This window comes from Patella vulgata, chromosome 1, assembly GCF_932274485.2.
Source record: "Patella vulgata chromosome 1, xgPatVulg1.2, whole genome shotgun sequence".
NCBI lineage: Eukaryota > Metazoa > Mollusca > Gastropoda > Patellidae > Patella > Patella vulgata.
Window position 1 is genome coordinate 73,994,373 of NC_065879.2, and position 22,358 is coordinate 74,016,730.

The 22,358-nt window shown below is 33.3% G+C and overlaps 2 protein-coding genes across 2 annotated transcripts in view; both read left to right on the forward strand.

Annotated features, from left to right (window-relative positions):
* LOC126811800 (protein PHTF1) overlaps window positions 1-7,868 on the forward strand; it is a 29,204-nt gene extending 21,336 nt beyond the window's left edge. The window contains exons 8-13 of the mRNA XM_050537720.2: window positions 164-1,265; window positions 2,089-2,277; window positions 3,454-3,499; window positions 5,727-5,982; window positions 6,302-6,398; window positions 7,744-7,868. Coding sequence (XP_050393677.1) covers window positions 164-1,265; window positions 2,089-2,277; window positions 3,454-3,499; window positions 5,727-5,982; window positions 6,302-6,398; window positions 7,744-7,785 — 1,732 coding nt within the window. The 3' untranslated portion in view covers window positions 7,786-7,868. The remainder of the gene's footprint in view (window positions 1-163; window positions 1,266-2,088; window positions 2,278-3,453; window positions 3,500-5,726; window positions 5,983-6,301; window positions 6,399-7,743) is intronic.
* A 5,339-nt stretch (window positions 7,869-13,207) lies between these two features.
* On the forward strand, window positions 13,208-21,915 carry LOC126811873 (protein PHTF2). The gene is made up of 5 exons (XM_050537899.2): window positions 13,208-14,280; window positions 14,877-14,963; window positions 15,714-15,869; window positions 16,254-16,349; window positions 17,027-21,915. Exons 1-5 carry the CDS (start codon window positions 14,212-14,214, stop codon window positions 17,177-17,179), a joined length of 561 nt encoding a protein of 186 aa, XP_050393856.1. The 5' UTR covers window positions 13,208-14,211; the 3' UTR covers window positions 17,180-21,915.
* The last annotated feature ends 443 nt before the right edge of the window (window positions 21,916-22,358 follow it).

The following is a 22,358-nucleotide window of genomic DNA, read 5'->3' on the forward strand; positions in this document are numbered from 1 at the left end:
CAATAAATGTTCACAGGTTCTGACACAATTGTCCTCATGCTGTTCTTGTCCTTTCATTTTTTTCTCAAAGATGGAAGGAAAGTATCCAGTATCTTGTTTGTTCATTTCATTATATTGATTGAATCATTTTCCTGCCATTAATTTTTCATTATTTTATTTTCAGAAACATATCAAAAGCCAAACGAAGGGCAAAAGAATCAGGCATACCACCGACAGTTAATGAACTTGTAACCAACTCATCGTCAGTTGTACGGGAAACAATAGATAACAGTGCCTTAACCAAAGAAAGTAGCTCACTAACGCTTTCCTCAAATCTGTCTCAGAATGGCACCAATACTCAATCTATAGTGGTTAACTCCCCAGAATTATCTTTAAGGGGAGATAACCCTCAGGCTGGTTGTGATAGGGATTTATCTCAGGGAAATGAGGGTAAAAGTTCCATTAGGCGAAAGAGTATAGATAGTGCGATCACTAAACACTCAACAACTGCTAGTCGATCTGATTTGGAGAATGTGGACACAGCAGTGACCATTGAATCATGTCCCAATCGTAAATCAAATGTTTCATTTGATGAAAAACCCAAGAGTAAGCTCAGTAAAAATCTCAACGAAATTAATCAGTTACAAAATAATTACGAGGCTTCAAGCAACAACTTCGATTTAACTTCTTTAGTGTCTAAGCCTTGTTTGGGGTGTTTGCAGTGTTGTGGTGAAAAGTGTCACAAAGTTTTGCATCATGTTGGTACACACGCATATGAATCACTGTGTGAAAATCATGAAAGTTTGTCAGACATTGAACAAGTCTCGGATGAAGTAAATTTAGTGGAAACTGACTCTGAGGACGATTGTCCAAACATTACACATTACGAGGAATCCAATCAAATGTCTGGGTTTGAATCACGAATAAATGAAGAGTGTTGTCCATCAAACAGCAAATATGATGATTTGAGCAGGAAACATAATTTCCTCATAAGCGGCGGACAATCTACGCAGGTGAGAAAAAGATTTACATCACTTCAGACAGAAGACTTAGGGGAGGTTTCTGATTGTGAATGCATCGATGAGGAAGTAGTGGCACAAGTTGAAGCTAATTGGAGAAGGAAAAGGAGGTTAAGCACAGCAAGAAGTACAGATCTTAGTGAAATTGCACGATCGAGAGTTGTGCCTTCTAAATTGACTTTTTTCAGTGAACACAGTTTAAGTCGTAGAGGAGTAAATTCATTGGAAAATGATCCTTCACAGTCTACTCCAGAAGATGGCAATCGGGTAAGTGAGAGATTTTTGCCAAACAAACTCAACCAATCTTGATAAACATTAAAGATATCTCATTTGACAGAATAATACAAGCCCATGCACACCTGTTTTTCAGGCAAAAATTGTCATTCAAATAAAGATACAGTAAGTAAAATGTTTCCTGCTCAGTTGTTTTGGTAGTGTCTGTTTGCAATTGACATCATAGGTTTCGTAATATAAAAGGGACATATCTCAATATCTTATGAGGACACATACAAAATAATCCGGAAATATTTTCAAGTAATAAAACATGTACACTCACTGAAAACAGTATGTCCACAGTATTTTATTATATATTCAATATGTTGTTAAAGAACAGTTTAATTATTTAGCTGTTTGATTTCGAGTGGTGGTAAAACACAACAACAGCTATAAGCTCTGCTAGTTTTCAAAAGTTAAAAAAAAGTCAATCGAATAATATATTCAAGGACCAGCACATGTCCACGTACACAATGTATTTTCATCACATTGTCCACACTCATATGGGTGGCCAAATGGTTAACACATGCGCATTTTATCATAAGGTTTGTCATTGAGTCAAGTGGCATGATTTCGACTCCCCCCTTGTACATGACAAGGAGTAGGGTCGCCTACCAACCTTGTGATTTTCTCCTGTTTCCTCCCACTGCTGAAGACCCCTATGCACAAGTGAATTAATTAAATAAAATTAAACCATATGTTAGTCCCGAAATGACCTAGTTTGTGTCGAGTGGACATTGAGCCCCATTTCTCTCTAGCTTAATTATTGATAGTTTCTAACGATAAATGACTTACAATTCTAGCTGTTATTATTCAGGTTGCAATCAGTACAGAAGAATGGGAAGATAGAATACAATCAGATTTAACTACATCGTCTTCGTATTCAACTAGTTGTGATTCAGCTAACGAACTTAGTGATGGTGAATCAATCAATCAACAAGAAATAGTTGATTTACATCAGGGTTGGACATCTTCAAGTTTGAATGTTATAAACCTACTACAACCTGTAAGTAGATGTATATAAATTTGATGTAGGCGTTAACTTCCCCATATTGTCATTGTTATAAAACTTCTGACAGACTGTTTTTTGACAAAAGGTTTTCACCAGTGCGATCAAAATTTATGTTTGTCATTCCATCGAATAAACTTATGAGAGTAATTGGTCATTAAGTAAACCAGATTGGTGAATGCATGACCAACATGAAAGTTATTAAAACACATCACATTGGCCGATATTTTATTATTTTAGGAAGAGTTGATATTATAATTTATAGTCAAGTTGAATAATGAATGCAGAGTAAGCTTGTACTAAAAAAAAATAGCAACTTTAAAATTATAATTATTTTATTGTACTTTTATTCATTTGAGCAAAAATTTAATTTTGGAATTCATAAAACAGCAAGTAAGTAATGCAGCAGTGTATATTTTCTGGTTTGATAAACAGAACCTAGTTTTTATAATACTTCTTATTGTATACCCGGTATACTTTTGGAAACATATAACCATGTTAATAATGTTTAAAATGATATTTTAAAAAAATGCCTGTGTTGACAGTTACTTGGGCTTATATTATGTATTTCCTAGCATTTCTAGCTTAATTACAGAGTAGGGTTCTTGAAAATAATAACGGAATGTCAATATTGTTATTTGTCATAAAGGCTGGGAAATGAGAGGAAAAGAGGTAAGCTCTTAAAATATAGGGTTGGTCAGGTAACCGTATACACAGGTATTTCTTACTTTGGCCTTACAAGTATGTGTGTAATTTGTAAAGGAAAAAGCTGTACAGCATATAACAATTCATTTTGAAAGGGGTAGATTTGAAAACATGCAGCTCTTAATGATGTTAATTACTTATTTCTAAACTTGCCAGATACATTTCCTTAACGGTTGAGAGGCTAATAACTGATTGGAAATTATTTTCAACCATTGAGGAATGCACAATATTTCAAGACCAGCACATTTTGAATAATAATACAAGGAGTGGATGAGCTCTCTGGTATGAGATATATCCAACGATAGTACATGCTGAGATTTAAATTACTGTTTGTATTAAATAACTTTATGTAATTTGTGTCACGAGAAATCTCACACTTAAATTTAAGATTAGAAAATAAGTTTTGTGGATTGACCGAATTATTCTTGAAGGAATAAATCTTTAAATACCCTTTTCTTCTTTATTCAGCCTACAGCATCAAACATTGGAGTCAGCCATGCCCCTCCAGATAAAGGTAAATGTTTTATTTATGACTAAATGGACAAACTGTCAGCCTTAAGTATTATTTCAAAACTCCACATATTTCTAATCTGAAGACAACATTCTAAAACATAACTGTGTCGAAAACATTTTCAAATCAAGACAGATCAATAGTATCGGTACCGTAGTTTGATAAGTTTGATAATCAGGGCTAGAAATTCACGCGAATCTCCGAATCTGATTCGCGCAAGGATTCGCATAAAACTTTTGTAAAAAAAAAAAAAAAAATCTCGAAGAATTGTCGAGTCCGACTTTCGAATGTCAGTCGGTGAATTTTGGATCAAATTTGTATGACTTACTTTATAGAATACTACATGTGTAATAAAATAAAATATTTATTGTGTTTTTGTTTTAACTTATAATTTTGACGAGTTTCTGGCTGGCCGTTGTCTTTTTTATGTCATGAATTGTATGGAAAATTCCCCGATCACGACACGGCGACTTCTTTTAGAAGTTGAGTATTTATGCAGTTACGATGAAACTTTATTTATTTTAACCCCTCTTAAATAATATTTAAAAGAAACTGCTTTAGTAGACCAACCTTGAAACGAAATAGCTTTGGGTTCCATGATTTCATTCTTTCGAGTGGCGATTTGATTCCGTTAGTTCCACAGGGGTTAAATAGGGTCATTCCAATTCTATTCTGTCACTGTCAAGGTCGGCCACGTGTTTTTTTTTTCACTTTCTTTTGTGCGGACATAATGTATTTATCAAACTTTTTCGGACAATGACATGGCTTCTGGAAGCAAAATAAAAGCTGTATCCAAAGAAGTTGTTATGAAATGGAGCAAGGAACTAAATGAAAACTATGAATTTACGTTTGACTCCGAAAATAAACGCGTAATTCAAGCCGTGTGCAAGGTGTGCCGAAAGCACTATAAACGAATAGAGGCTTCTTACAAAGGTAAATTGGTGCAAGATGTGAAGAGCTACGGTGAAAACGGCACAAGTTACATACTGAAGCCGAATTTAGAAAGACATATGTCATCTGCAGGCCATATAAACTGCTGAGAAATGGAAACCGGAGAGCCATCATGTAAACGTCGAAGAACACTTACTTCAGCATTCGGAACTGCACAAGAACGTTCATAAAAACGCCCTTCTCCCATTGATGAGATGTAGTTTGTTTATTGGATGGAAGGAAAAACCATACACAGACTTCCCAGACATTGTTGGGTTAAATGCAGAAAAAGGTTGCCAGGTTAGCTCCAGTTTCAATAATCCAAGAGCATGTAAGGTATTCAACCATACCATAGCCCAAATAATGGTTGACGAGATAAAAGAACATATATTAAACGGGGAATTTTATTCTTGGCTAATTGACGGCTCCTCTGTCAGTAAAAACAAATTGACATATGAAGGTGAACTATTATATATTCGTACTGCTCCTGAATTACGACCCCAAAAATCATTGTTCGACTTCATATCTATGAAGGATTATGGAAGAGTGACCTCCGATCACCTTTTCCATGGACTTTTGTATGCTCTTTGTCAGTTAACTGGGGGTAATGTCGACAGCGATGAAGGCCAGAAAACAGTTGATATACCTGTTCATCGACTTATTGAAAAGATTAACAACACGAACAGCAAGCAGTGCATTGGAGCTGGGGCTGATGGGGCAAGTGTGAATTTGGAGCAAAAAAGGGATTGACTGTCCAATTTTAAAAAAAATCGCTCATTGGGTTGTTGCAATTCATTGCTTTGCACATAGACTTGAATTGTCAGGCGGCGATTCGATAAAACAGACATTCAAGGATATTTTAGAATTTAATATTGAAATTTACCAACATTTCAAGAACTCACCAACTGAGTGGATGTTGCTTAATGCACTTGGATCAAAGTTGAATATCATTGTACTGCAATTTCCGAAACCATATGGCACCAGATTTGCTGCACATTTGGCTGGTTCTCTCCAAGCCATTAGGTTCAACTGGCTACCGGAGGATTCGCGCAGATTGCATATATGAGAATCCTCTTAGATTCTCGCAAAAAATGACGAATTTCTAGCCCTGATCATATCAAGTAATCATAAATGACATTACCGAAGATCCTAGGATTCCAGATATAGAATCTTGTGAATTTGTATTCTCTTACATCAGAGATTATCAAACTTATATTTTTGGGAGTAATAATCTTCTTAAAGATTATATTAGTTTGTTAAAACATGACAGTTGTTTTATGTGGTTCATATTTCATTTCAGTGAGCTGTGTTATATGGGAAGGCAATGAGTGTAAAAAAGTTGACCTGACAGCATTAGATATCGGTTGGGCCATTATTGATAAAGTCGACAACCTTCCAGAAAGTTCTGACTATATTTGGATTGGCATTTGTTTCTCTTTTTTGATCGGTTGTGTTCCCCTTGCCTTCCGTGCATACCATACCAAAGAATTACCCAGTGTTCTTAGCTACAGTTTTCTTATTAAATTATTAGAAACTGCATACCCATCATCTTGGAGGTAATATCATGTTTCATTATATTTAGTAATTGAAAAAATTTATATTTTTAGATTTTAGACCATGCCAAGATTCCAAATAAGTTACATTTTATGAAATATTATCTATGTAAATCATTGTATATTCATAAAAGCCTTTGATTTACATAATTATTGACAATCCAAGCACTGACCTTACTTAGAGTAAGGTATTTTTCTTAGGTGTTCATTTAGAAATTCCTTGAAAAGTAATTAAAAATTTGAAGAGTTAAACATTTTTTTGTCCTGGAGATGGCTTAAAAGCGGCATGAAGTGTCAATTTAGCTTAGTATTTTTATTGCAGGAGAAATGTTCTCATGGTGAATGGAATTGTTCAAAGATTGTGTTTGAGTTTAATTTTCTTCTTTTTATTATCTGTGGCTGATCGAACATTTAAACAGGTAAAGTTTTATTGTATGTCATCATTTTCCATAGTTAAGACTGTCTTGAAGACGGAAGTAGTAAATACTGAAATTAACTGATTTTTATCACATATATTCAAGGGAATCTTAAAAGATAAAACATACATTGTTGTGGAGATTTGATATTTTTTCAATAAATCCAATGCTGATACGCATTACGCAGTCGTCAGTCAATCAGCTGTTCAAGGGGGAATAATTCGGTTTTATGTTTTTCAGCATAGAACCATTTATTAAAAATTTTGATGAAACATCTTCCTGCTTATTTACAAAATAGGCTTCCTGTTAATTTCTTAATTTTTCGTAAACTACAGTAAAATAATTATCCATACCCCAGAAGTTCCATATCCATATTATATTACTATTTCGATGTAGTATTTACGACATAGTAATTTCTGCATGTTTTCACGGTAACATGTACATAGTTTGCGTAGCTACTACAGTTTATAAATGGGATTTATATTTTAAGATTTGCGAGTTCAAAATAAAATGGGAGATCGGTCAAGATTTGTATCGTTTTCAACATTTATTAACTGATAATCTAAATAATACTTTATCAGTTAATAAAACAACAAACAAATAAGTTCCCAAAAGAAGATCATTTTTTTCAACCCTTTATAGAAAAGATGGGAAATTGTCCCGTGATTAGGCCAGCATTGTCAAAGACAGGAAGCTATATCATCGGACGATAGGTACGATGAAATTACGGATTTATATTGTAATGAACAGTTAATAACTCATAGTCTTGATCATACTTTATTTATTAATCATGCAGAAAATAGTTCTCAATGGGTGGTGTGTCTTATAAATCCGCAGGAAGCGTTACCTAATTATTTATTCTTTAAACATCGTCTTTGTGTTTGATCCCTGATATAAAATAGCACCCTGTATTTCCCGACCGACAAATTAAGAAACATATGTACCCCAAGTATTGTGACATTCGAGGCTTTTTAATTTGTAACATTTTTAAATCCGTGACAAATCGAAACCAATTTCATCGAACAAACAAAAACTATGCAAAACTGCCGCGATTGATAAGTGGATTGCAAAAGATATTAGTCCATAGAATAGATCTTGATAGACTTTGTGCCAACCCAAATGTCAGAATATTATGTCCGACCGAAAATTTAAAATGCCAGGCAGAATGTTAATCCAGCCTGACATGATGTAAGACACACATTTGAAAGTTTTTATCCAGGCTTGATATTGTCTGAGGCTACTCCCACTTTAGCTAGATGTTTCTGTGAGGAAATTATTACTTTACAAGATAGTTATTGTGAAATAACATTGAATATATAACTTGTATGCTTTATGGGCTTTATTCCAGGGCTCTTGGTCATATCTGCCAGTCCTGATCGACTGCCATTGAAATTGACCAGCCTAAGAAAATTTACCTGTCAGACATTCACTTGCCAAAATGTAAGGTACATTATATAGGATTAACTATAAAACACAAATAAATAATATTTAAATAATTTCAGGTTTATCTTTGTAAAAATAATTATTAATGCTTTTTTACCAACAGATGGGATCTAATTTCAAATTGTACAAAATATTTTGTTCAGTTTTATTTTGGTTCTGTTTGTTTATAAGTCACTCTAAATAGACATCTTTATATGAACACTTGTGTGACTTGTCAGCCCTCGGCCAAAAAGCTAAATAGAACCTTGATATATAAATTTACTCAACTGACGAAAAGGTTTTTTTAATGTCCTAAAAAAACGAATAGAGATCTAGTTCTTATGCTGATGCCACACTCTCAGAACGTTTAACTTAGATGGACCATGAAAATAAATAGAACAAAAGTAACATCTTGTTTTAGTTCGAAAGAAAAACATCGGTCCCAAGTCACTGCCAATTCCATATTTGCCTGTCAGAACAATCAATCAAAATTTATTCGAACTTCCAGTAAAAATGTACTGTAAAAATGGCATATTTTCCCTCCATATTATTCACTTTCATATACCGGTACATCGTGAATTGTTCAGGTGATTAGTAAAACACTCAATTTTCAACGTAATTGTGATTTGCTAGAGCATGTGGTATGGTATAATGAAAGTTGTGGTTTTCACCAGGGCTCTCACTTTAACCTCAAAAAGACATAATTTTTTCAGAAAAAAGTACAAATTTAAGCATTATCCCATTCTGTATACCAATTTTAGAAATTTGAAACTAGAAATCCTACATGTATTTATCTGTATGTATTGTAATTTAAAGTTATGCACTTTCAAATTATGGTACCAAATTTTATAGCATGCAAATTAATTAACAGGTACCGGTGATTATAAATTTTGTTGGTCAGTTATGACTGGCATATATATTGAAATGAAAGCCCTGGATACCACCCCAGAAAAGCTTATAAAAGACTAACTAAAAAAAATTTGGTCTGAAATATTCATATCTGAATTGAGCAATCTGATTAAAACACAGATCCTATTTCGTTTTGTTTTTATAGTTCAAAATTTCGTTTTACTTGTCTTTACTACACTAGGATCTGAAAGATTTATTATCATTGACGTGTTTTGAATGGTGTGAGAAATTAGCCAATGAAACGTTCTGTTACGGCAAGCTTTAGGCGTGTTTTGCACGGAACTGTGGGTAATCCACTAGTAACATCAAAGGTGATTGGTTAATCAAATGTCTGATGTGATAGGGTCAAAAGCCGCTTGTATGACACCTGATGCGACCTATCGCTACATACAACTGCCCAGATCTTCATGTAGTGTAGGCCATCGAAAGTATAAAAAAAAATGAAACGAAATATAGATCTGTATTTTAATCAGATTGGGAATTGAGGGAATACATTCGTCATTTCTTATCTGCAGAGATCTTTTACATGTTTTAATAATAAATTTGCTTTTTTTAAGCCTATATTGTAACTGGACTTAAATGTTAGAACTTGATGGAATTGGGTGGGGAGCTATTAATCAATATCCACATAATATATGTTCTTAACACTGATTAGATTTTCATATTTTACATGAACAAACTTCTGACAGTTTAAGCTCTGTTACATAAAACACCCTTTGTTTGTCTCTCGATGACATTGATAATTGTTAACAAATCCTCTTTTGGTGGCAAACTAATTTAAGAAGGGTAGTTTCCAAATGCTTATTTGAGAAATTGTGGAAGGTTTTAGGATAGATATATGTTTTACACAAGGCGAAAATTTGACATGATATGAGTTTTACAATATTGCTTCTTTAAAGGAGCTAAATCGCTAATATTTGAGACCTAGAAATTGACCCAAATGGGTCACAACACATATAATAATGTAATCTGATTGTATATAGACTGATTTACATTCAATTGTTTCCGTTTTGACTCTAATTTCAAATCAGTTATGTCCAGCGAAATATGGCAGGAGTCTCAACAGAATAGCAATTTCTAGCGACAGGTTATTCCAGTCTGTTGCGCATGTTGTCCAGATAAGATATGGTGTCACTGTTTGACATGAGTTGTGGAATATGTCTAGCCTCGTTCTTTCTGGTCACTTGTTACAAATGACGCTGAAAAGCACTATGGTACACGATTCGTGTACCAATGGTAAAATGTTTATTTTGTCTTAAATATTGGATATCAGAAGCCTACTTTTTCCTGGTAAGATCACAAAATCAATGTTGATTTGAATTGACAAATAATTCGTATTTTCATGATATTTGGATGATATTGAGTTAGAGACGTAGCTACTTTAACTATTTACCTGTACTCTAGTTTTTATATGCTAACATTTTGTATATTTCCATTGACCCTAATAAAACAACACCGTGAGTTAGACCTTGGCTCGCTAACCCAGGGTTCCTGTGTTCAATTCTAGTAGTGGCCGAGAAAGTTCATGAGGATCACCTTTTCAGTGGTGAAGGACGGAGGGCTTGGCAAGGGACAATGTATAGTCCTTCAGATGGGACAAAAAAAAACAGGTCCCATGTACCCATTGGTATGCATGTTAAAGAACCCTTGACAGTTGGAATTTGAAATAAAGGAGTAGGCCAAAGTGCCGCTGTCCAGAAAAAAAATGCCTCATAGCACACTGTATGGCGTGTGCCCGTCTTCATTAGCCCAGTCGGAGCAGAACAGTAGGATGTTTAACCCCATTTCATTTGATTTCACAACAATACTTAACTTACCCAGACCACAATCAACTCTTGATGTCATCGCTAGCCTGCAATATTTACTGGATTAGAATCCTATCTGCTGCTCAAAGCTCATTGATGATTAAATCAAAATATGGATAATCGAGACTATGTTTTTTATTGTACCGACTTTAGTAATGATGATTCAGGCTAGGCCTAAAGGCCTAAAATTCAATCGCTAAATTTGACTGAAATTTTCAGCAAATTCCCTTTACATTATCTAGTTTTTGACTATTATAGTGAGAACTACCAACACTTTATCTAATCTCCCATAATGTATCTTTAAGTGAAAGTGATTAAACTTGGTGTATAGTTTCAACGCATCAATATCTTGATTAAGTTTGATAATGAGCATTTTCGGCTTCGGGTAAGCAGAGCATAATCAATTTGATTGGTCGAGACTTTGGAGCTTGACAACTTTGATTCTAATTGAGTAATAGTGGTGAAACTTTGTGAATAGTTACCTTACTTCGTTACCTTAACAAAGTTTAATGCTGAGTATTAGGCGAAGTAGAGACTTGATCTGATTAGAACACAATAACTCTCCTAATTGAGGTAGAATGTTCCAATTTGGTATAGGTGTCTATTAGGTGAATACCGTGACAGATTTCCATCATGCGCATTTTCCACTAGGGCTAAGCAGAGATAAGCAATTTGATTGGTTGAGACTCTGGAACACAATAACTTTGGTTGTTCTAATTGGATAAGAGTGATGAAACTATGAGTATAGTTTAATTATATCAACAGGCAAGGCGAATGTCTTGACTGAATTCAATGATTAATATTTCCTGCTAAAGCTAAGCAGAGCTAAGCAATTTGATTGGCTGATGCTTTGCAACAAGATAACTTTGATTCTAACTGATAGAGAGTTATGAAACTTAGTGTATAGTTTCACTGCCAGGTACTTCAATTTACTTCAAAACCTTGACTGAGATACATTGAATGTATAGGGTGCATTGGGAATGATATATAAGCCATTGCAAGTCAAAGCTGTTTTTGTTCAATATTTTAAAAAGATTTAGGCACATACCTTAACATGAATTACATCCAGTGCTTTTTTTCTGATTCATTATTATATCTTCTCTGTCAAAGAATATGTATGCAGACATACATTCTATGCAGACCTCCTGTATAGTGTCTTGTTTGATTTGTGTTTTGTTACATGCAGTCCTCTTGTATGGTATCTTGTCAAAAGGAAGAAGGCAAATGTCACATGACCAAAGAACATGTACTGCACATGTGCATGTAGGCTAGCAGACGTCAGTTTCAGGTAGAGATAAGGGATGCAACTCTATTGGGTTGCTAACTGAGACTTGATCATTTTCATATTTTTTAGATTTAATTATTTCATTGAGTGTTCTGAATAGATTGATCTCCAGTTAATATTTACAAATTTTGCAATGGTCAACTAGGCCATAATAGATTGGGTCTTCAGACTTCAACTGTTCAATTAAGTCATCATTAATTTGATATGACTTATATGGAATCTCTGTTAAATGATATGTGCACAGTAAAACGAAGACAGGCCAAACAATACAGATATTTTTTTATCATCTTGAAAAATAGACAGAAATTTATTTTGTGTTGTCTTACAGGTCTAGATTTGGTCTTGAATTTATATTTGATATGTTTTTATGGAAAAACTGATTCATTATTTGCGCTTGAAATATTGTACCTCACAAATATAAGAACATATTATTTATAGAACTTCATTGTGTCAAAAAAATAGTGACTATACCTTGTATCAGAATATATATTCTAAATCCAGTAGCTTATATCGCCACTGCTGTTACTGGCCAGATTGTCTTATATGTATTTTAAAGATAATTGGTTGAAGTAGGCCTGGTTGTCCTATTTCAAAGATAATTGGTTGAAGTAGACCAGATTGTCTTATTTCAAAGATAATTGGTTTGAGCACGCCCATTCTCACAAAACTTTATGCAATCTCAGGAGCCATATACTTTTATCCGAATTTTCATGGTTTTGTACAATAAAAATAACAAATTAATATCAAAATTTATAAGACATACTGGTACTGGCTTAAGCTAGGAATTGACTCAAGTTTCAATCACTGTTTATGAGAAATATATTTGATCCAAAAACACAATTCTTTGCACATAGTTTCTTATTGATGTACAAAAGTTTTATAAAGGGCTATACTTTAGTTAAGATAAAGGGAACAATTTTGAGTAAATTCTTAACTTAAGCCTGAGAATGCCTTGTGAACTCGGGACCAGGTAATTAATATCCTCAAAATATTTTATTGACAGTGACATTAACTAGATTTGAGAAAGCAATAACACATAATTTATTGCAGGAGGAAGTTTATTCTTATTAGACCTTATAGCATCAGCCATAACCATGTAACCTATTTCTTTGCTCGCCCATAATTGGAAACACAGCTACAATCTGTATTTTTTTTCTGAAATAATTATTTATTAACACATTAACCAATTTTAAGTATGCAATAACTATTATTTCTTTGCATGCCAGTTTTTAGAAATATAACTACTATCTATACTTATTTTCTATACAGTCATAAACTATAATTATTAATATATTCTATTCAGTAAAATACTATATAAACCTATTTATATTTTCTAGAAACTATCAAAATCTTTACTTTGGATTTTCTAGAAACTATGTTTTTTGAGCAAAGTGGTCCTGTCTTTTCATTCCTCAATTTATTTTATGAATTGTCCCTCATTAGAGTGGGTTTCCATATTTATTCATAGGAAAAAATGTCTTCAGGCCTACAGACTTTATAGTAATTGCAAGTCTTATTACTTAACCAAAAAAATTCATGGGCTGGCAAGGACGATAAGGGAACAGGTTCCTGTGTCAAAATTTTACCCTTCTGACATTTTTCTGACAGAGGCCAGACTTTGGCAATAGATATTTCTTATGTTATATGTATAGATATATATATATTTTTATGATTACCACAAGACATTTCATATTATCTCTCTCTAGTTTTGTCCTTGAGTGACTTAAATTTGATGAAAAACTATTGATGAATAGAATTGGGGTAATTTGTAATAAGAATTTCCGAAAATTTATAACACATATTGAGATAAATTATAATTAAGATAATTATGATTTTTCTAGACTCACAATTAAAACAGCCTCACATACATACAGAAAACTTTGTACTGTAGTCTCTATTTAAGTGCAACAGATGGCCAATAAGTATTTTAAATTTTCCTTATTTGAATTTAACAAGAATAAGGTCAGAAAGTTTTCTTTACATCCTAATTTAAACAATCAAAACATAACACAGAAGTTAGATAGCATCTTTGCCTCAATGGTCCTAGTAGTGATCGTTAAAAATGCCCATAGATGTGGCATAATATGAATAAACATTATTGTGAACTTCAGATGGCCACAAGTTGGGTTGGATCTGAATCAAAATCAAAATTAAACTGATTAATATCAGAAACCAATGTTAGCGATCAGTATAACATTTTAACTTTCTTACACTGTCAAAGTAAAAATGTGTCTTTATGAAAAGGAATACGTTCAGTTATGTTTTCCAAAGAAATCAACAGAAATTCATTGCATAATGAACTACCGTATATGTGTTAGCTTATCTTTTTCAGCGCCTTTTGTATGCAAAACATTTTTGCTATCTAACCTCATCACGAAGAGCTAGAAAGTTTGACATGCCTCATTTTAGATTGAGTAAAGTACGCAATATAAAAACATGGCTGTCCCTTCGAAGTTACCTCAAGGTAAGTCAACATTATACTGCTGTTCTATGTTGATTCAAAAGACAGTCTAATAATAGATATATTATAAATGACCATACACTTTTCTTATTATCGAATCAGCTATCAGGAATTTTACTTGCAATGGTGGGTAGGGCTACTGATTACCTTGTCTGTCTGCAAATACTATCTTGTTTCTAAAATAGAATGGTGTATGGATCAAAAGTTTCAATTTTGTTTTTTGCTTTGTTTTAATTGTTGTTCCCAGCCACACTTAATTATAAAATGCAGGGTACTATTGCAATTGGTTTGTTTGTTTGCCCGTCTCTTTGTAAAACCTGTTGCAAGACAATAACTTTGTTTCTAGTAAGCTTGGCTTAGATGTTCTTGACAGAGTTTGATGAGGAGCTAAGCAAACGTTTGTACACAATTTGATTTGTTGAGGCTTTGGAAAATGATAACATTGATTCTAATTGATTATGAGTAATTGTCTGTGTGAATGAAAAAGATACCTTGGCAGTTGGAAATAAAATAGAGTAAGCAAAAACAGCGGCTATCTGTGTTTAAATGAGAATAATATAAATGTAAATATTATTGGGTTTTTTTGGGGTTTTTTTTAGAGACGTGGACCCCAGAGATCAGTAGATGTAATTGTGTCTGCTACATTTCTAACAGCCATTAGTCTCGTCAGTTTAATGTGCTTACAGGTAGTGTATAATCTTTAAACTATGAACTTCATAAAATTACCTTAATACTGTTAATCAAGAAAGTAAAGCTAGCGAAACATTAAAGGGGTTGTCCGTATTTTCACAGAACATTATAAAGAAAAATTTGATGCCAAAATTTGTGTGAAAATGTTCAAATCAAAATATTGAGCCATTTGGAAATGATGGTAATTTTGTATAAAGGGGTTTGTTTTTAACTCATGCTCAGAATTTCATTATTGCAAAGAGTTTACCTGGCGGAATGGTTAGAACATGCGTGCTGTATCATAAGGTCTGTCAACTGACGTGGTTTCGAATCCCTGGTTGTACGTGACGAGGAGTAGGGTCACCTATCCAACCTCGTGGGTTTTCCCCGGGTCCTCCGGTTTCCTCCCACTGCTAAAGACCCCTATGCGCAAGCGAATTATTGAAATAAAATTAAACCATATGTTAGTCCCGAAATGACCTAGTTTGTGTCAAATGGACGTTAAACCCCATTTCTCTCTCTCTCTCACAAAGAGTTTAACAACATTTGGCCATAGCAGTGGGTGGCTGAGTGCTATCAACACACACCTCTCATGCTAGAGTTCTTTTCCACTTGTTGTCTTAAATTAGTCAAAAGTGTCATTCATAATTGTACCTGCATAAATTATTTGATATCAGTTGTTCGAATATATTTTCCAGTCAGGTTATTTATTAGGTTCTAAGACTGTTGAGGACAAATCTTTATTGTTTATTTTTTTTATATTTTAGATGTTAAAAGACAGCGATACATATTTAGATTATTTATGTAATTGGGAGTTGATTGTATGGTGTTTATGTCTTGGAGTATATTTATTGAGATTTATGACACTTGGTCTTAAAATCAATAAAAAATATAGAAATCTCTCAGTTCTTATTACTGAACAGGTAGTTACTGTTAACAAAATTTAGGGGGTGGGGAAATGAGGAACTGGGTACTCTAGACGATGGCAATATGGATCTTTAGTCAATTACCAAATGCTAATTAGAATTCGATTACAGGAATATATATGTTGGGTCACCTGCCCTACTTCTTTCAGTGGGATATCTGCGCTTTTAAGGGTTTGATCTTTGTTTGTACCATGAGTTGCTAGACTAACCTTGTGAGGTTCCATTGCTAAAGATCCCTGTACAAGTAAATATTGAATATGTGATAGAGCATTTTCTTTTCAGATAAATAATGTTGATTTCTGATTTCAGATAAATAATGTTGATTTCTGATTCAAATAATGTTGATTTCTGATTTCAGATAATGTTGATTTCTGATTTCAGATAAACCTGTATTTACAAATGGAACAGAAACCTCATAAAAAGGAAGAATTGATTCTGGCTAATAATGTTTTAAAATTAGCTGAAGATCTCCTCAAGGTATACATACTGACTTACAGCTTTGATTCAACCATTGGTTACTTTCATCTGTTGGTGGGTTTTCTTGGGAATACACTGCAGGTGGTCCTCACAGCTGACTGTCTGTCCATCCATAGGCAACTACTTGTGAACACTCTGGCATTTTGGACTGCCTTTGCTGTTTTCATTAACTTTTGCATGTTGCTGAGTAGTTATATGCTGCCCAGTTTATTAGAGACATTTATCAACTATGCCTGTTAACGTGTGTTAAATAACTGCACCTTTTTCCTATAATAACTGCCAGGGTTATTTTATTTTTATTTTTTTTGTTGATATTTTAAGAATATCCTGTCAATCTTTTAAAAAAAACCAGGGTAGAATTGTTTGTTTTGTCATAAGAATGCCCTATATTAAAATTCAAAATTAGTTACGTGGCAATTGGACACAAATTGGAGAAATAGTTAATAGATATAATGAGGGGCATACCATAAGCATCAAAGTTTTTAACTTGTTCATTTGTCCATATACATTACTAAATCAATATGGATTTCCTAAGGGATAAGTGGTTAGCATTAATCCACCTTGACCAGTAGTCAAACTACAGAGTTCATTCCACGAAAATCGTAAGAAAATGTGAACTCTTCATCTGAGAAAAAACACCCTGGAAGTAGTACATTATCCTTTTTTTTATTTTACAGGAATTGGAGAGTCCATTCAAGATTTCTGGTTTCTCTGCCAACCCTTTCATCTATAATATGACAAGAGTTGTCATTCTCTCTGCCTTCTCCACAGTTCTTACAGAATTACTTGGCTTTAAGTTAAAACTTTACAAAATCAAATTTAAAACGTAAGATTGAATTGGAACATATATTGTTGCTGTTATTATACAGTAATTTACTTTAAAATCAAATTTAAAACTTGTGGACATTTGTGATCCGGATATAAAAACCAGTCACAAGGTCAAAAATTGTCAATTGCATCTTTTCAGTTTAATGTATATTTTCAATTTTAAAGCCATTGATAGTCTTTTGAGACATTTTCAATCACTTTCAAACTGCAATATGGGCAAATTTGAACATTTGTTCAAAAATGGTTTAATTCCATTCACTTTTTACAAAGATATGAGGAATTTGAAATTTTACCATGTTTAGCATCCTCTGCCAGACTATACAAACAAGCCAGTCCTACCTAAAAGTATTGGGTGAAATCTTTTGGTGGGCCTCTTTTTAAACTGATTGAATCTACCATTGATATTTTGGTTTGGTTTTCTTAATTAAATGTTAAATAATCAATAATAAGTATGCTTCCCCTTGTCAGGGGACGGAGGGCCTGACAAGGACAGCTGTCTAGTCGTATGGGACGAAAAAACCGAGGTCCTGTGTACACATAGGCATGCACGTAAAAGATCCCTTGGCAGTTGGAGTTCGATATAAAAGTAGGCCGTAGTGCTGCTGTCCGGGCAAAATGTTTTTCATAGCACACTGTATTGCATATGCCCGTATGCCCGTCTTCAATAGCCCAGTCGGAGCAGAACAGTTGGAAAATGAACCCTATTTCATTTCACTTTCAATTTAAGTACAATTTAGTGTGGATGAATCATGAAATTGTTTGCAAAATGCAAATGACAATCATTGGCTTTAAAACGATAACAATACTGTTGCTTTAGCGTAAATTGAAGACACATTTACATTTTGAAGCATCAAATTATTGACTTACAGTCAAACTTCCATAACAATAATAGTTACATAAGCTAGGTATTTAGTTTTAGATTAAGATTTTAACATAACTTTTTATTATTTAACCTTTTTCAGACTGGTTTTGTTATCCATGGTTCATTTTCTTGATGAGTTTTGAAATTAAATTCAATGTTATAACTAAAAACCTTGATATAGTGCATTGAGTTTTAACCTTGACAAAAAAAAATCATAATTCCATGAATTCCATGAATATCAACAAATGGAAATAAAATTTCCAATCTGTCATACAATGAAGTCATATTCAGAGCATATTCCTATTATTGAGTGTACTGCGATAAAAATAAGCAGATTAATATAAATCTGATGTAATCAAAGTCCCTATGTGTTCAAATGAATGAGATTGTTTATCAAAGAAACACCTGATATATATATATAAAAAAAGTACAACAATAAATGTTAGCTGAGAAGTGCTATTAGGTTAGGGATCACGGTGGCTAAGTGGGTAAGACGCTGGCTCGCTAGCTTGGACGTCGGGTGTTCGTTCCCTGCATTGGCCGAGAAAGTTCATACAGATTTTTCAGCGTGGTTTCCCCTGGTCAGTGATGCAGGAGTGGGTGCCTGACAAGGACAGCTGTCTAGTCGTTCGGATGGGACATTAAACCGTGGTCCCGTGTATATATTGGCATGCACGTAAAAGATCCATTGGTAGTTGGAATTCCATATAAGAGTAGGCCGCAGCACCGCTGCGGGCAAAATTTCCCTCATTGCACACTGTATGGCATATGCCCGTCTTCATTAGCCCAGTTTAGGAGCAGAACAGTAGGACGTTAAACCCCATTTCATTTCATTTTATTTCGCTATTAGGTTATAGCAAAATAAAGCAATAGATGTTGTGGATTTGAGAAGAAAAAGCATTTTGGCATTATTTAAAAAATACTTAAAACATTTTTACAAGATTAAACTCAATGCAAGTCTTTAATTAAAAAAATATTTATTTTAAAATCTGTTAGTAAACCAGAAATGATATTCTTTCATGTAAATATTAGAAATAAAATCAAAATGTGTATGAAAGTGTGCTTCCTGGTCTTTTTTTGATTTTAGAAAGTTTTTTTAAAATTTGTTTGTGTCAATTTGGTTAATAATTCTGTATGATCGCCATGCATGCTTTGAGGTTTTCTTCTTTTAAATAGCTGTGTTTGTATATTTGTTTGGAGGGGGGTGGGGGCATTTGTTCTCGACCCAACTGTAAGTATGGTTTTTGCCATTGATAATGTAAAGTTGAGTTGTTGAATCCAGGGATTTGCAGACTTAAGATATTCAGTCCAATTACTGTATTACTAATTAGTTGCCAAGAAAAATGGATTTTTATACAAAAGTGTCACCATATTATGCTTTGCTTTGCTTTGCCAATGAACACATAGAATGAGATGTGAAAGAGTAAAAAGCATTTTAAATATCTATATTTAATTTAGAGCTCTTGTGGTAATGCATGTACACAGTTTATATATGAGGTAGCTTATCTTCAGTTAGTTAATTCCAGTTCTGCAGAAAAAGCATTAAATATTGATCCGGATAGAAATCAATGCAGTCTGGCAAAATTTATAAACATATGTAACATATTTTTGAATTGGTAAAATGCAAGCAATAATTTCTTGCATAAGAGTAATTTTATAACCAAAGAACTGGAAAATGAAGTGAGTTTTTTTTTTTTTTTTGTATCAGATCAAAGTCTGCTTTATGAATGTTAACAATTTATAACCAGTGTAATAATAATATTGTATATATATCATTTCTAGTCAAATATAGATGTAAACCTGGGTACCTTTCCTGTTGCCTCTTTTCTAGAAAGAAATATAGAGCTGCAGAGGTGTAGGCTACCTGCTACTGTGTAGTTGTTTGTAGTTGTGGCCATTTTCAATACCTGCTGCTGGTAGTAAATGCCAGTTGGGTAAAAATTAATGATTCAACAAGAGTTGAAAATTCTAATCAAATGGGAGACATTCGAATGAAGACTGGGTACACCATTTGAAACAAAACTGTCAGTATTGATAATGGCTGACTACAGTGTACAGTACACCGTAGTTTTAGAATCTTTTATTATTAGTGCTGATCTCTTTTGTGTTTATTGTGGATGTTCATGTTTATTTAGTGTTTGGTTTTTTTTTGTTTGTTTGTTTTTTAATTTTTAGTATGATTTAAATGTATTGGATAACCAATTGATTATTTGCAGTCTCCAACACCTCCGGGTTGATGCCATCAGAATTATTCCTAATGAACTTTTGGTAAAATAAACAACATTTAATGTGGAGTATATTGTTGTCACCTCCTCTGTCCACAATTTTTAGTGAACACTCTTAATACTAGAACCGCTGATTGATTAATCAATGTCGGATGTCATAGGGTCAAAAGCCGTTTGTACGATCTCTGACGCAACCTTTTACTACAACCGGTCAGAAATTCATGTAGTGTAGGCCACCAAAAGTATAAAAAAAGAAACAAAATATAGATCTGTTTTTTAATAAAATTGCATTCAAAGCTTGCAAGTGAGGACGATATAGACCCAAGTTCTTGACAAAATGTTTTAACATCCTGTTTGAATTTAGAAAATAACGAAGAACCTGTACTACCACTGGTTGTATTATTGGAAGGAATGTCTGAAAGTCTTCATTAGCATTTTGGAATATTATGCCTTTAAGAATGGGTTAGTATACTACACAGTGTGACTTTCAGAATATGAAAAGAGGCATGCATTTGACTTTACATATTATTGTTTATCATAATTGAATGGTTTTTTTTATGAGAACAAACTCGTAAGTGGTACTTTAAGTCAATCATATTCCTGAAGCAATGGTAATGAGCTAACAGTGCTTCAAGAATATGTATGTATGTAGTTTATTTGGTTTTTGTATTAAGTGTAGTGATGAGTGTAAAGTTAATTGATATTGTATTTATTAGATTAGTTACTATTGTTTAGTGAGTTTTATTTTTATGTAATGATAGCTCAGTTCAAGGGTCCAATTTTAAGTAACTACCCATACCAAATCTCATTAAATTAGAGCATACATGCAGATCGATTAAAATTATACCACCATTTTCATTTAGTTTTATTTTTCGGTTATTTATCCCCTTCATCTTGGCCTAAAAGCATTTCTGTATAGGATCTGTTAAAGATACATTATGTAATAGCTAAATCTGCCTATTGTAGTTCTTTTTTGGCTTCAAATGTTACATAAATCATTATTTAAACATTTATTGACATGACAAGCCCATAATCAACTCTCTGATGCTGATTTTAAGTAGATTAGAACATCACAGCCTTTTAAGAGTTTAATAGTAAGATAATCAAATCTTTGTCTCAATTGTCAAGTACCATTGCTACGACAATCTACGCTACATTTTGTTGAAACTTCAAAAACTAATAACTTTACAGTTGCACTGAAATTTTCAATACCGGTATATTCATTTTTCATTATCTATTTTTGAAGTATTATAGTAAGAACAGCCAGCTCTTTATCTAATTTTTACATGCCAGTACTAGACAAAGAGTATAGGTGTCTACAATATTTCATCAAAATAAATAAAATAAACAAGTTCTGAAATGAGAGCCATGCTTACACTGTGATTCATCTGCTTTAGGTACTTCCTTGATTTTAAGGTAGTTCATTTAAATTTGGATCCAGGTATAGTAGTTGTAATTAATTTGATTAGTAAAAGATGTTTATTAAAATGGTGAACATTGTTGACTTCCACTGTAATGTCTTACACTTTTGAAGTCAGTGTTTTTTTGTTGAGCATAAATCTTGATGGTTTCAACATTTTGACAATAGAATGTGATATATGTTTATACAGTCTTGTAAATTAATAAAATAAAAAGAACTAGAAAACTTGTACATCAGATTTGTCTGTTGAATTACCGAAGCATTCCATTAGGAATAAATCCAAATTACAGGCTACCTCTTGTTTTTCGTCCTCTGAAGTGTAAGCAAAGCAATAAGCAGTTTGGGGCTCAATAACTTTGATTCTGTTTGAGTGGTGAATCTTGGTGTATGCTTTCTTTACATCAGTACCCGATGATGAGCATTTTCTGCTTAGTAGAAACTTCAATCTAATCAGTCAAGACTTTGGAACACAATAACTTGCCTTATAATTGAGGTAGAATGTTCAAATTAGGTTAAGTGTTTTCCTCCCTTGAAGTCTAAGCAAAACAGTAAGTAATTTGAGGCTTGATAACTTCTATTATATTTGAGTGAGAGTGGTGAAACTTTGTGTATGCTTTCATTACATCAGTACCCAATGATGAGCATTTTCTGCTTAGTAGAAACTTCAATCTGAT

What these genes read in the sequence shown, in the direction of transcription:
- LOC126811873 (XM_050537899.2), top strand. Translation starts at nt 14,212, where the DNA reads ATGCCTCATTTTAGATTGAGTAAAGTACGCAATATAAAAACATGGCTG. An exon ending in CAGTTCTTATTACTGAACAG is followed by an intron (nt 15,870 to 16,253) that starts GTAGTTACTGTT and finishes TTCTGATTTCAG; the next exon opens with ATAAACCTGTATTTACAAAT. An exon ending in TAGCTGAAGATCTCCTCAAG is followed by an intron (nt 16,350 to 17,026) that starts GTATACATACTG and finishes TTTATTTTACAG; the next exon opens with GAATTGGAGAGTCCATTCAA.